The sequence below is a fragment of the Limulus polyphemus genome, unplaced genomic scaffold (assembly GCF_000517525.1).
Source record: "Limulus polyphemus unplaced genomic scaffold, Limulus_polyphemus-2.1.2 Scaffold758, whole genome shotgun sequence".
In the NCBI taxonomy this organism is placed as follows: domain Eukaryota; kingdom Metazoa; phylum Arthropoda; class Merostomata; order Xiphosura; family Limulidae; genus Limulus; species Limulus polyphemus.
Window position 1 is genome coordinate 126,251 of NW_013666368.1, and position 15,477 is coordinate 141,727.

The following is a 15,477-nucleotide window of genomic DNA, read 5'->3' on the forward strand; positions in this document are numbered from 1 at the left end:
GTAGGTGTGTTTTCGTGAAAACGAACGCTTGGAACGTGATTTTCGACCTGTAGGTGTGTTTTCACGCTACAAGTTTGATACATAAAGATGTTTAACTCTCAGATCAAAGTGAACATTTTGTGTCGCATCACTTGTAGGTAAAAATGTCTTTAACACCCATTATGTGAGTCAATGAAAACCAATTCGGGATATTGGATACTTTCCTATTTTTTACCCAAAGTGTTGATTTTCTCCTTTTGCTGACATTGCTTCTGAAAATCTCATTATTTTTCTATATTCTTCTTTTTTTTTAAAAAAGTGTATTCTTAAGCTAGAGTCTTTCTAGATAGTTTATAGGTCAAAAATATTTCGTGAGTATTGATGTAGTAAAGCTCACTGAGGTAGTTTTTTTTTATAAGTTAAGTATAAGAGGGCCCCCCAGTGGCACAGTCTGCGGACTTCCAACGCTAGACTCCGGGTTTCGATACCCGTGGTGGGCAGAGCACAGATAGCCCATTGTGTAGCATTGTGCTTAATTACAAACAAACAAACAAAAAGTACAAGAGGCTGTTGATATAATTTTAATCAAATAATATAATGAGCCTATCCGCAAGTTGAAATTATATTTCATTGTTTTAGGCTTTTTATTCTCTGTGGATACAAGGAACTACCCCCCCCCCCCTCCCAGTGGCACAGCGGTATGTGTGCGGACTTACAACGATAAAAACCTGGCTTCGATACCCGTGGTGGGAAGAGATCAGATAGCCCATTGTGTAGTTTTGTGCCTAGCTTCAAACAAACAAATACAATGAACTTTATGGAAATTGTTCTACACTATGTTTCTGATAATAAATATTTACTTGAATTCACAAATTAAAACTTTTCTTCCATATTCCTGGTATCCCAGTGGGTCATTGGTAAATTTTTGGACTTACAGTGCTAAAATCAGATATATTGTTATTAGTTAAAATCTGCGTGTAGAACGAAATTACTTGTGGTAGTTACAATTGTGTTGTTGTTTTTTTATGGTCAAATTACACAAAAGTTATCACTTCTTTGACTTCACCTAGTATCAAGTGTTACAAAGAGTGAAGGTAGACAGTTTTGAATCTGAAAGAAGAAAGAAATCAGGTATAATTGACAACTTTTAGTTCCTCCAGACATGAGACGGTCTTACACACTACTTTTTTGGGGGCTTTGAAAACCAATCTATTCAAAGGAAAGTCAACAGAAACCATGCAGTCCTGGTTTGGGGGTTTTGAAAACCAATCTATTCAAAGGAAAGTCAACAGAAACCATGCAGTCCTGGTTTGGGGGTTTTGAAAACCAATCTATTCAAAGGAAAGTCAACAGAAACCATGCAGTCCTGGAAAGTATTTTTTTAATTGTGAACAACAGGGTTAACTAGAAAAAAATAGTTTTTTTTTTACAATGCACAAGGTGCAAACCGTAAAAACCTCTTTCAGATCGCATGTATTCTGTCCACCTTTCTGTGCGATCTATCATAATTGTTAATCTGTACGTAACCTTGACGTGTACGAATACTGAATGCTCTTCTTAAATTTATCTTAGAATAAGGTAATATAAGCGTCGACAAACATATTGTTTGTGATATTTATTAAACTGTAATCTAGGCCTACAAAACAATGTACACCAATATTTTATAAAGGAAAAAATGGATCACTTGTCTTCAAAAAAAATATATGATTGGTTATCTCGCACTTCCTTTTTTGAGTCTTTTTGTTCAAACTACATTTGTGACGTATACTAAAGAAAAAAACAGTAATACAGTTTTAACGTTGTGGGGGTATTTATTATTTTAACAATACTTACCTTGGATGACTTGCGCAGTTGTCGACATCTCAAGAGATCCTCAGAACAATTGTTATCATCCATAGAACAATCTTGGTAGGAAGAGGATATACTTTGATGAAGTTTGTAGCTTTTTAAAATTTTTGTAGGAGAGCACCACGTTGTAATGAAGCTTATAACTTGTTAGTAAAGCCTTGATAGGGGAGGCACACTGGGATGCAAACTGCATCTGTTAGTAAATTAATGTAGAGGGCGACATGCTGTGATGAGGCTTGTAAGTTGTTAATGACATTTTAATAGGACGAAATACTACTATAAAGTTTCTAGGTTGTTGGTAAAAACAAAACAAAAAACAGTAGCACAGCGGTGCGGAGTTACACTTCTAGAAACCGGATTTCGATACTCGTGGTGGGCAGAGGACAGATAGCCCATTGTGTAACTTTGTGCTTAACTATAAACGAATAATTGTCATGAAATTAATAGTTTGTTAAATCTTTATTGAAGAGGATCACACTGTATTGATTTTGTTTGTTTGTTGTTAAGCACAAAGCTACACAGTGGGCTATCTATGTTATGCCAATCACGTGTATCAAAACTCAATTTTTGGCGTCATAAGCCCTTAGAGTTAACCCTGAGCCACTGGGGAACTATAGTGTAAGTATTGGTTAATTAAGTATTGATTGCAAGGGATACTGTGATAAAGTTTGTAATTTGTTAATTGTCTTGGGAAATACTGTGATGACATTTATAAACCTCCTCCTATCAAGACTTTATAAACAAAGTAAAATCTTCATTACACTATTTCTTCCATCTACAATACTTTATTAACAAGTCAAATATTAAGCATCAGTGTGTTTTTTATGTTTTGATTCTCGATGTGGTCGGTTTGAAATATAGGTTTCCTTCCACATTATGTGATGCTGGTGTGAAAGTTAAAAAAATGCAGTTATAATATTGATTTCTTTTTTAATTCTTCTTTGACGGAGTGCAATCTTAAGTTATTTCGTTTATTGGTATCAGTATTATTTTCCGGATAATTGTTTTCCTGTTTTAGTTTGCTTGGCAACACAAATAACTGGTATCCTCATCCTAACGAAGGTTCTGATTGGTTAATAAAGTAGCGGCAGATTATATCTTGAGATCAAGTTAATAAATGTCCACGATTCTTTCGTTGAAAAAAGCTGCTTTGCGAACTAAAAAATGTATATGTCGTTTTACTTTTCTTAATGCAATAATTGTAAATTCAATTATTTAGTACAGTGGACATTTCACGGGGAGCTACTACTAAATGAATTAAGAACTCATGAGAGTCTTGAATCATATCTTGAAGTTCCATATTTGAGCCGTTTCATCTTGGGTAAACAGATTGTTTACGTAGGATTCGTAAAGTTGAAGTGACTTAAGAATCTGGAATCAGTTTATTACCTGGAAAGTTCAATACCTTCGTGCTTCCATCTATGTGCTTTTAAACGAACTATAATGTATTTTCTGATCACTCACACACACACATATATATGTACATCTTTAACTACATGTTTATAAACTTTTACACTGAAATTCCTTAAAATGTTTTATGCAAAAAATATTGTTTGTCATAATAAATTAACATTCTTTCATGTTACCCAAATCATAAATACGAATATCTGAAATGCACTATACATTTTAATACGAGATGGCGCCAGTATACTTTCCAGCACAGACGGTAGTTATATTCAGTTAAACGAGTATTAAAAAAATTATTTTTGTTTCGCGTTCCCTTTCATTTTGATACGGTTACATATGTGATTATTTTCTTATCCATATATTATTCATATTAATTAGTAACTTTTACGATGTTACAAAACCAGTAAATCTGTTGTTAATTAATTTGTTACTGTGTTTTCGAACCTCAAACTGAGATCAACATGAGGTACGTTTTGAAGTTTAATACATTGTCACTAGATGACGCTAGTAACATGAACGATTTTGTTTGTTTGTTCTTAAGCTCAATGCTACACAAAGGGCTATCTGTACTCTGCCACGAGTATCGAAACCCGGTTTCTAGCGTTGTAAGTCCACAGACATACCGCTGTTCCATTGGGGAGCAGCCTGAACAAATAGATTTATTGATGTAATTAAGGGCTAAAAATTTAAAAAAAGGTTTATTTCAAATCCCGAAGTGTACCAAAGTAATCTGGCAAATTGTATTGGACTTAATAAAATTTAAAACAATGGATTATCTGTACTGTGTCAATCACGGGTATCGAAACCCACTGTGCCACTAGGGGCATTCACCCGAGTTTTTATTTTAGAGTTTGCTTCATAACCATTTACAAAATGCTGTTGTTTAATTTTTTATTTTTATGCATAAACTAAACATATATAAGTCAAAACTATACATAATATTTATAAATAGATTTCAAACCGCAGTTGAACAGATTTTCTTTTATATTGTGTTAACTTTGAAGATGATTTTATCTCAGCTCCACTATCTGAACCCTATAAATAAGATGAGGCAGCTGCACTATCTGAATCCTATAAATCAGATGAGTCAGTTGCACTATCTGAATCCTACAAATAAGATGAGTCAGCTGCACTATCTGAATCCTATAAATCAGATGAGTCAGCTGCACTATCTGAATCCTACAAATCAGATGAGTCAGCTGCACTATCTGAATCCTATAAATCAGATGAGTCAGCTGCACTATCTGAATCCTATAAATCAGATGAGTCAGCTGCACTATCTGAATCCTATAAATCAGATGAGTCAGCTGCACTATCTGAATCCTATAAATCAGATGAGTCAGCTGCACTATCTGAATCCTATAAATCAGATGAGTCAGCTGCACTATCCGAATCCTATAAATAATATGAGGCAGCTGCAGTAGCCACATCTAGAAAACTGAAGGCAAACACTTTCTAATTCTTTTCTATATGTACTAGAAAACATTCTTTAAAGGCACAATGATATCCAACAGATAAACAAAAGTTTTCCTAAAACTTTTGGTTAAGGAAATTTTGTGTAGAAATAAACTGAATAAGGACAGCAAATGAAAAAATAAGACATATATGAACAAGTAAAACAAAGCTTTATTTACAAAAATATGTCTATGTCAGCACCATATTGGCCTGCTTTTTAATTTATGCTGTGAGTTCCCATTCGTTGCTAAGGTAGGACGAGGATAGAAAGAACAATGTTATACCGTAATTTCATATAAAACAAAGGGATCCTAGTGAGGTATCTCACAATTCTTACATTACCTGTGTGAAAATTTGTTTCAAATAACATATTCAAGAGAGTAACACTAAACTCATGCTAATTTGTAGAGATCATTGTATTGTCCCTTGATATAAACATGCTTAGCCCCACAGAGTGGACACAGATACAGGATTAAATTGATACAAGCTCCCATTAAATAGAGGTTGTCGTATATAACCTTTATCTGAGCAAGAATGTGTTTACGAAACTTCCGACATCCGGTTTGCTGGGATAATTACGTTCAGAAAATCTAGATGAAAATTAAGAAAAATGACCAGAGTATGTCTTACTACAGACATGTTATAAATTGGTTGTGAAATGGTAAAATTATCAGTTAGTTTAATTGCAACAAAGCTATGAAATTATCAGTTGCTTCTTAATTTGCTTGTTTTAGAATTTTCACATAAAGCTACGCAAAGGTTATTGGCGTTATATGTTCGTAGTTTTTAAGTGATAGACAAAGAGGGAAGGCAGCTAGTCAGACGCATCCACAGCGTCTCTAATCGAATAGTGGGGGTTTGATTGCTACTATTATAACGCGTCCATGGCTCCATAGGAAAGCGAGATTTTGTGGTAACGGAACCTGAATCATAACCCCTGAATTAGAAGTCCGGTATGTGAGCCACTAGGCTTGTTTGTTTATTTGTTTGAAGTTATGCACAAAGCTACACAATGAGCTATCTGTGCTCGGCCCACCATGAGTATCAAAACCCGGTTTCTAGCGTTGTAAGTCCGCATACATACCGCTGTGCCACTGGGGGCGCCACTAGGCCATGCCCGCCATATATCATATTTAGTATAATGTTTATATCACAGTTTATTATTCGAACACTAATCTAATTAAGCACATGTTTTACATTTTAAAAGGGCGGGACATTCTGTGTTGATCTTGCCTAGCATCATTTTATTAATCGTTACAGAGTTTTTTTTTCGAGCATTTTTTCTAGTTGATTGTAAAAGTGAAAATCTATTTCATGCACTTTAAATAACCTTCGCACAAAGAATTACACTATTCTTATTAATGAACAACTAACCCAAAACTTTTTTATGACTTACAGAAAACTGTAGTATTTTTGGTTATCTTTACCTATTGGTTCATGTTTGCTTTATTTTTCAACGTAATTTAATTATATTTACCTATAAATTACTCAACTCAATTTAATTTTACAAGCTATATCTGTCATTAAGCCTGTTTGATTCAGAAGATCATATATTTTCAACGCAAGTGTTTTTTTTTAATATTAGTTTATATTTTGTGCTTCATAATTAAGTCATTTGCTAAACATTTCGGCTTTACTACTTCGTAACGAAACAAGTTTCTTAAGTAAAATTTGTTCATAACTGAAACCAGTGTAAGTAAGGTGTTGTGATAGGGAAACTGTAAACAAAAGTAGTTAAGTATTGTGTAGTGATAACTATACTGTAAACAACGGTAGGTAAGTATTCTGTTGTAATAACTATAGTGTAAACAACAGTAGGTAAGTAATGTTTTGTGATAACTATACTGTAAACAACAGTAGGTAAGTACTCTGTTGTGATAACTATACTGTAAACAACGGTAGGTAAGTATTCTGTTGTGATAACTATAGTGTAAACAACAGTAGGTAAGTATTGTGCTGTGATAACTATATTGTAAACAATAGTAGGTGAGTAGTGTGCTGTGATAACTATACTGTAAGCAACAGTAGGTAAGTATTGTGCTGTGATAACTATACTGTAAATAATAGTAGGTGAGTAGTGTGCTGTGATAACTATATTGTAAACAACAGTAGGTAAGTACTCTGTTGTGATAACTATACTGTAAATAATAGTAGGTGAGTACTGTGTTGTGATAACTATATTGTAAACAATAGTAGGTGAGTAGGGTGCTGTGATAACTATACTGTAAACAACAGTAGGTAAGTACTCTGTTGTGATAACTATACTGTAAATAATAGTAGGTGAGTAGTGTGCTGTGATAACTATATTGTAAACAACAGTAGGTAAGTACTCTGTTGTGATAACTATGCTGTAAACAACAGTAGGTAAGTACTGTGTTGTGATAACTATACTGTAAACAACAGTAGGTAAGTAATGTTTTGTGATAACTATACTGTAAACAACAGTATGTAAGTACTGTGTTCTAATAAATATACAGCTAACAACAGTAAGCACTGTGCTGTAGTAACTATGTAACTAACAATAGTGCTGTGTCCATTAATTACATCTTTGAATCTGTTTTTAACACTTATCTCCAACTGTTGATACGTACCTAATGAAATAAACCGCTACTCTTGTCGTAAAGTAGTTTTTATCTAATGATATTTCGTTCGTTTCTCATGCGGCATTTCATAGCCTTTCAGAGAAGCTGAGATGGATTCAGTTCAGAGTTTTTAGTTATCCAAGTCGGATTATAAGCCCTTCCAAGAACTTTCAATGGATTTAGATCAGAGTTTTTAGTTATCCAAATCGGATTATAAGCCCTTCCAAGAACTTTCAATGGATTCAGATCAGAGTTTTTAGTTGTCCAAGTCGGATTATAAGCCCTTCCAAGAACTTTGAATGGATTCAGATCAGAGTTTTTAGTTATCCAAGTCCGATTATAAGCCCTTCCAAGAACTTTCAATGGATTCAGATCAGAGTTTTTAGTTATCCAAGTCCGATTATAAGCCCTTCCAAGAACTTTCAATGGATTCATATCAGGGTTTTTAACTGTCCAAGACAGTTTACAAACCTTTCAGAGCACTTCCAATGGATTTCGATCAGGATTCTGAAATGGACAAGGCAGATTAAAAGCCTCCCAGAGCATTTCCAGTGGATTGAAATCATGGTTCTGAATTTGCCAAGACGGTATTTGGCTGAAATGAATGCTAGGCATGATGTAAGAGGAACGGTCTTTCCCATAAAACACCATTAATACAGACAGTGTATCATTTTTCATAATGTCACCATATGATAATACATTAGTTAACTATTATCTTAACTATTCTCAGAGCACCAGGAACAAGCCAACTAAAACATGTCTTCGTCATAATACTACTATACCCTGTTTCATGGCTGAGATGACACAGGGAGTGATAGCTTATGTCTTGCATTCAGGACTGCTGTAGTAAGAAGTTTACAGGCTGTGGCTCGTGCGATAAATAAGGTAGCAGAGAGTTCTCAGAAACATTCTGAAATTGCTATAGAATATAGTCCTAAACTATCATTGAAATTTGATGAATATAATGCATTCCATTTCACAACACGTTCTAATGTCCACAGAGACCGAGGAATGACTAGATACGGGCGGCTGTGTCAGTGATTCACATAAGCAAAACAAATGAATTCTATATCTGAAGGACATTATCCACAGTGAGTTTAGCTACGAATGGTTCGCCTGAAGTGTTTCATACACTTACATTACCAATTCTGCATTCAAGAATATATCCTTCGCTAACTCTTTTATCCGAAACAATTTGAGTTCAACGTGGCTGGCTGTAGCTTTAGAATCCCTTCAAAGCAGAGCACCGTGAAATTCACGTGCAAATTCTGTAGAGAGGACGAGTTAATCAATAGTTTGGGGTTCCAACACTTTGACAATAAGGTGTAGGAAAAGTAGATTAATTCTATATTCAAAAGTTAAAGGAAATATATTAATGTTTGTTTATATTTAGCGCAAATCTACACAATAGGCTTTAGAAACGTGTTAAAACTTGATTGAACAATCATTAGCAGAACTACCCCCCTCCAGTGACTCAGTGGTAAACAACAATCATTAGCGGAACTACCCCCCTCCAGTGACTCAGTGGTAAACAACAATCATTAGCAGAACTACCCCCTCCAGTGGCTCAGTGGTAAACAACAATCATTAGTAGAACTACCCCCCCCCTCCGGTGGACTCAGTGGTAAACAGCAATCATTAGCAGAACTACCCCCCTCCGGTGGCTCAGTGGTAAACAACAGTCATTAGCAGAATTACCCCTCCGGTGGCTCAGTTGTAAACCACAATCATTAACAGAACTCCTCCTCCCTTCCAGTGGCTCAGTGGTAAGCAACAATTATTAGCAGAACTACCCCCTCCGGTGCCTCAGTGGTAAACTTGAGGACTTGTAACGCTGTTAATCGGGGTTCGATACCCATGGTAATCACAGCGACAAACATAGCAGAACAAAATTAATTTCTGTGTGTTAGTGACCTCATATCTGGAAACAATCAGATACTTATTTGTATATTTATGCTAAAACACAAGAAGCGACTTCAAAATTTATAAAGATTTTAAAACAAGGGTAACATCTCGTTAATTGTGTCACAAGAGAGATATGACGGGGTTCTAGAGAAGCTTAAGACTTATAATTCAAAAGTCGAAGATAAGTAAAAATTAATCTTAAGGTACTTCTTCCCCGTTATCTTATCCTTCGATAACTACAACAAATTTATTTATTTCCAGAAAGATGCATTGTGGGTATGGGCCCACCTTACAGTCGTCGATAATGTTCTGGTAGGTAACACTTGCAAATTATCCATTTTCTTTTGTTGCGAAGCCACAATTTTCGTTGTTCTAGTCCTATATTATAAACTAAAAAACAAAGAACAAGGTCTTCAGTTGACACCAATATCAAAACATTGTTGAGACAAAGTGTATGAGTGGATATCCAGAAACTACAATGATTTAGAATATCATTTTATTGTTCCATTCATTATCATATGTATTTCCATCATGATCCTAGAACAAAGGAAATGAACTTTTTTTTTTGAAATACTTATCACGAGAAAAACAGAAATTGAACAAAAATACAAGATAGCGAAACAACGCTTGTTTACAACAATTACTCTTGCCTGAATTAGCAACAATAACACATCAACTATGAAACGTACAAAAGATAATGACAAAAAAAATGATCGTTTCCGATAAGTTCTGCGTGATATCGAAACCCTAACAGGTAGAAAATAACTCAGAGCTACAATTTTTGTTAAATTATCACTTTTATTGTTGTTTACTTCTCAGAAATCCGATATTATTAAAGATCATCAGTTTTTACATCAGTTAATCTTCTGGTAAAACTCTTTCGGCTGAATCTTGATCTCTGACCTCCAATGGTTCTAAATATTAGAAAAGAATACTGTTATTAGTAGACTGACAAAAATCAAAAGTCGATCAACAGAAAATTTATTCTTAGTAAGTTAAAGCTAATAAAAAAAAATCCCATATTTAAAAAAACTACTTGTTTCGAAAACTACTTAAAAATCTACGTGCTTCAAAATCATATTACACTATATACCTAAACCACAAACCCGATTGTCCACTACGACCCATATTGTTGACCTATGAATTGTTTAACTATAACCTTGGTAAACACAAAGCGTGGTCATTTTTTATATATGTAACATCAGCAGGATCCTTTTTTAAGGATTCTTTTAACTTTAAATCTGTTCTGGATCAAATAAACCATAAAGCCTTAATGGCCAGTTTGATGTAATCTCCCAACTACTGAAGCCTGCAAGATAGCTTTAGAACTTTATAAGACCCCAATCCATTAATACACATCCACAGTAATCAACGAGCAACTTTTCTATAATTCGGTACCATCAAAACTTCATGTTCAACAACCAGAATTTACATACAAATAAATGGCTTAAGTATGGGCAATCCCGTGTCACCAATTCTAGTCAACATTTTCATGACACACATTGAATTTCAAACGATCAATTTAGCCTTACACCCACCACTATACTGGTACAGGTATATTAACGATACATTTGCTGGATTTACATGTACAGAGCATACACTTAGTTTTTCAACCACGCTAACTCCAAACACCCCCCAACATTAAGTTCACCTGTGAACACGAAAAAGCTAAACAAATAACATTTCTCGACCTTAAGATCACAAGAACCGATACACAATTCAAAACAGAAACCAACAGAAAAATCACCCATACTAGACTATACATTACAAAACAAAAATTCAACATGTTAAAATAAACCAAATAAACACAGCCACAAAACTATGCTCACCAGATAAAATTAACAAGGAAATCAAACAATTAAAACAACACTTCCTTAACGTCAATAAATTGCCTTCAAAAACCGTAAAATAAATCATACACACAAACCTAGGCCAACAACAAAATCAACAGCAAACAAACAATAATAAATTCAATGAAACAACTAACTATAAAATCCTACACTGTTGCATACCGTATATTCCCGATATTAGCGATAAAATAATCAATATTAGGAAAAACTTACAACAAAACATAACATTCTAATAAACACTAAATTCATTCAAAAATCGGGTACAAAACTAAAATCCATACTATATATAAAAACTACACTGACAAACATAACACCAGATTCAATGAACACAGAAAAAACTCTGTAAAACAAATAAACATAACCATAGAAAACACCAACATATCAAGTAGAGAAACAAATACAAACAAACGAAAAATCAAAGAAGTCCTACTTATACACGAACTCAAACCAAAATTGAACCAACATAAAGGAACACCTTTATATTAATCACCTAACTGCTACGCCCCCTACAATCTCGTAGCTGTTTACACTCTCGTCTCTAAGACATGTGCCTAATAACGGACAATTTCAAACTGTCTTTGTTAACCTGAAGATGACCTAAGAAGGTCGAAACGTTGTTCTTGTACTTTATTTTAATTAAAGTTTTAATACCCATATCAGCCGTCTCTGCTATACATTTTTACTTCAAGTGGGTTTCTCGTCATCATTAATTAACAATGAATTCTGTCCTGAACAGATTATGCATGTAGCAGCGTCATTAAGAGATGTGATAATTGAGAATGACGAAAAAACGTATTTAACTCCTTTAGTATCAGTTTTCAAAACTTTGTACCATCTCCACACTATTCTGAATCAAAACTATGATCCTCAATGTGCCTCCGATAAGATTTAGTTTCCTTAAGTCAAGTAGTTTCAAAGATGAAATCATTTTAAATATGTATGTTTTATTCATAACCATCCTGTACATATATATTTCCGATTATTTTTGATGTGCAAAGTGGCAATTAGAGTATGTTTTTTATGCACATTTGTGATAAAATTATTATGTGACTTTGTCAGCGAGCAGTATAAGCTTAAATGTCAAAACCAACACAAGTCCAATCGTAATGAAGACGTGCGTTCGAACAGTTAGCGTCACAAAAGTTAACACTTTTCTCTGGAGTACTAGGACTCTTTTGTTTAATTATGTGAATATTTCAATTTTAAATAATATTTCAGTATAGAACGCCTACACATAGAAATATTATTAAAGAGTATCAAGTTTATTGAAGGTTTCGCAAAACTAACTTCATAATTTAGGCCTCGTGAAACAAACAATTTCTCATAAAGAAAATAATGTTTTTCCAGTACACAGTAATTTGCTCTAAAAATTAAGAAGTACAGGAGCAAAGACTCTAACAAGTGTTTCAGCACTGTCAGTAAATTTTAAAAACTTTTGAACTTGAATATCATCTCCATGGTTACATTAATTTTATTATTCTTATATAACTGAGTATTTTCTCTGGGATTACACTAGTTTTACTGCGCTCACGTGACTCTGAATATCATCTCCATAGTTACACTAGTTTCACTACGCTCACATGACTCTGAATATCATCTCCATGGTTACAGTAATTTTGCTAACCCTACATGAATATGAAAATTATCTCCATGGTTACATTAGTTTCATTATTGTTGATCTGTCAAAATAGTAAGTTATCTAATAGTTGGTTATAGAGATCGAATATGCCAATTTTACCTGTATTGTTATCTTTAAAAATAAATAAATATTCAAGATAACACCATAGTATCTTCTCTGATACTTCTACATTAGTTTAAACTTATTATACATTTTGTTCACATGCATACGTAGATATTCATAATAGCCCAATGTTCTTGTACTTTTCTAAAATATTTTAAACTGAATGACGTCAAGACGTTGATGATCACAGTTGATGTTTGTTATAATGTTTTGGTTTGTTTTATAAATCTTTCACTTCTTTGTTGCTTTACCAAAACAATAAATAGGCATATAAATCTAGTAGACACATGTTGTAATGTAATACTATGATTATGTTTAAAACTGGGACAAAGCTTCAATCATTGTCAATATTCCTGTGATTACGGTAATTATATATGTATCATACAAGCTGATCATAATTTAACGTCTGTCGAGTTCGATCACTATTTATCTAACTCTGATATTGAAAATTAAAGATAAACATCTTGAAATTTATACATGTATACATATGTGTGTATATGTATATATATATAATGAGAATGTACAGGTGAAGTTAAACTATCCAAATAAATGCTAAGCTTAGTTCTTAGAACACTAGTTCGTAAGATTGAAGCCAAGCTCGTACGTAACCTTGAGATGACCCCACATAACATATGTGTATATATATATATATAATGAGAATGTACAGGTGAATTTAAACTATCCAGATAAATGCTAAGCTTAGTTCTTAGAACACTCGTTCGTAAGATTGAGGCCAAGCTTGTACGTAACCTTGAGATGACCCCACATAACACAACTTTCGAATTTGTTTTTAATCTAATCTAATTTTAATAAATCATTCTTTATTAATTCTGATATCATGTTTCTTCACATAGTAGTAAATGATTTAATGCATGTGGGTAGCTCAGAGTTAAGCCCGAGGATTTATACTGCTAAAATTAGAGTTTCGATACTCGCGATAGGGAAAGCGCAGGTAGCTCATTGTGCAACCTTGCGTTTAACAACAAAGAAACAAAAGCACGTGGGTAATTCATTCAGGTCTTCTAAGACTAAAAAATGTTCAGAAAGAATTACTCCTAGTTGAGGAATAAAACTGTTGTACGAAATCATAATTTTTCTGGCAAATAAGTAGACAGATGAACAGAAGATTGTTTTTGTTTATTTGTACAAAGCTACACAATGGGCTATCCGTGCTGTACCCACCACGGCTATGGAAACACGGTTTTTTTGCGTATAAGTCCTCAGGTTTACCGCTTTGCCACATAAGAAAGTAAAGATGGACGTGTAAAGATATATGTGTACATTATATGAGTGTGCTTTGTTCAGGGATGAGGTGAGCGTGACGTCTTGGTGCAGTAAAGATGGACGTGTAAGGGTGTGTGTGTACATTATATGAGTGTGCTTTGTTCAGGGATGAGGTGAGCGTGACGTCTTGGTGCAGTAAAGATGGACGTGTAAGGGTGTGTGTGTATATTATATGAGTGTGCTTTGTTCAGGGATGAGGTGAGCGTGACGTCTTGGTGTAGTAAAGATGGACGTGTAAGGGTGTGTGTATATTATATGAGTGTGCTTTATTCAGGATGGGGTGGAAGTAACGTGTTTTGCGCAGAAAATCTGGACCTTTAAGGATTTGTGCACATTTTATAAGTGTTCTTGTTCTTTGACAAGATTAATGTGACGTTTTTGGAGAAGTGACAATGGACATGTAATTCCCGAGTAACTGTTGTTCTGCAAGACGTGAGTAGAAACAATCCGGATAAAGTGTAATAAAAATTAGTTAATACGCTTAAATAAAAACTTTATTTAGTTTTATATTGTGCAACATTTCTGGTAGACGCCTATCGACAGGAAGTAGATAAGGTGTTACATATAAATTAGGCTAATAAAGAATCGTTAAAGGGTTAGAATATACAGAGGTTCCAGTTACACACATTACAAATATATAGTTTAGGGAGAAGGTTGTTGAGTTATCTTTTGTAATTAGTTTTTAATTTCTAAGAAAATGGAAGATTTTGGAAAAATAGATATATAAATACGGAAAGTCATAAAAAGAAATTCGCACAATTATAAAATAATAATTCAGGGAAATACTTCTAAGAGGAAGGCTTTCACCAACGTAAGGCTGAGGATGAGATTGAGCAAGGAGTAAACGGTAAGTAAAGCACATTGAGAGAAAAATGTGATAGAATAAAAAAAAATGTATGGTTGAATATATTCATTTTAATTCCATAAGAAGACTTGGTGTTGAGTTTCAAATGAGGCGGTATTCTAGGCTTCCTCGTTTAGCCTGGGAAGTGGTGCATCTTTGATGATTAAGATTTACATATGGGGATAACAGAGGAATTGATGCTCCTAGTAACTGGGAGGTCATGTCAGTGGAGCTTTCTCTTACAGCAGCGTTTCTTAAGGTGGGGTCCAAATGACCTCTTGTGGGCGAAAGAGATTAGGGTAGAGGCAATAGAGCAATAACGCAAAATCCAGCGTTTGGATATATACTTTTATTAATGAAAATAATAAGTATGTGTGTGTTGTGTGTGTTTTTCTTATAGCAAAGCCACATCGGGCTATCTGCTGTGTCCACCAAGGGAAATCGAACCCCTGATTTTAGTGGTGTAAAACCCCTCGAATTTCCGCTGTACCAACGGGGGACAAATAATAATTATTACAACATGACCAGGTAGTTAGGGCGCTCGACTCGCAATCTGAGGGTCGCGGGTTCGAATCCCCGTCA

General features: G+C 34.3%; 1 protein-coding gene across 1 annotated transcript in view; it reads right to left on the reverse strand.

Moving 5' to 3' along the window:
• Positions 1 to 9,658: 9,658 nt before the first annotated feature.
• LOC106460350 (prothoracicostatic peptide-like) overlaps positions 9,659 to 15,477 on the reverse strand; it is a 29,141-nt gene continuing 23,322 nt past the window's right edge. Inside the window, exon 3 of the mRNA XM_013920042.2 lies at positions 9,659 to 10,090. Coding sequence (XP_013775496.1) covers positions 10,035 to 10,090 — 56 coding nt within the window. The 3' untranslated portion in view covers positions 9,659 to 10,034. The remainder of the gene's footprint in view (positions 10,091 to 15,477) is intronic.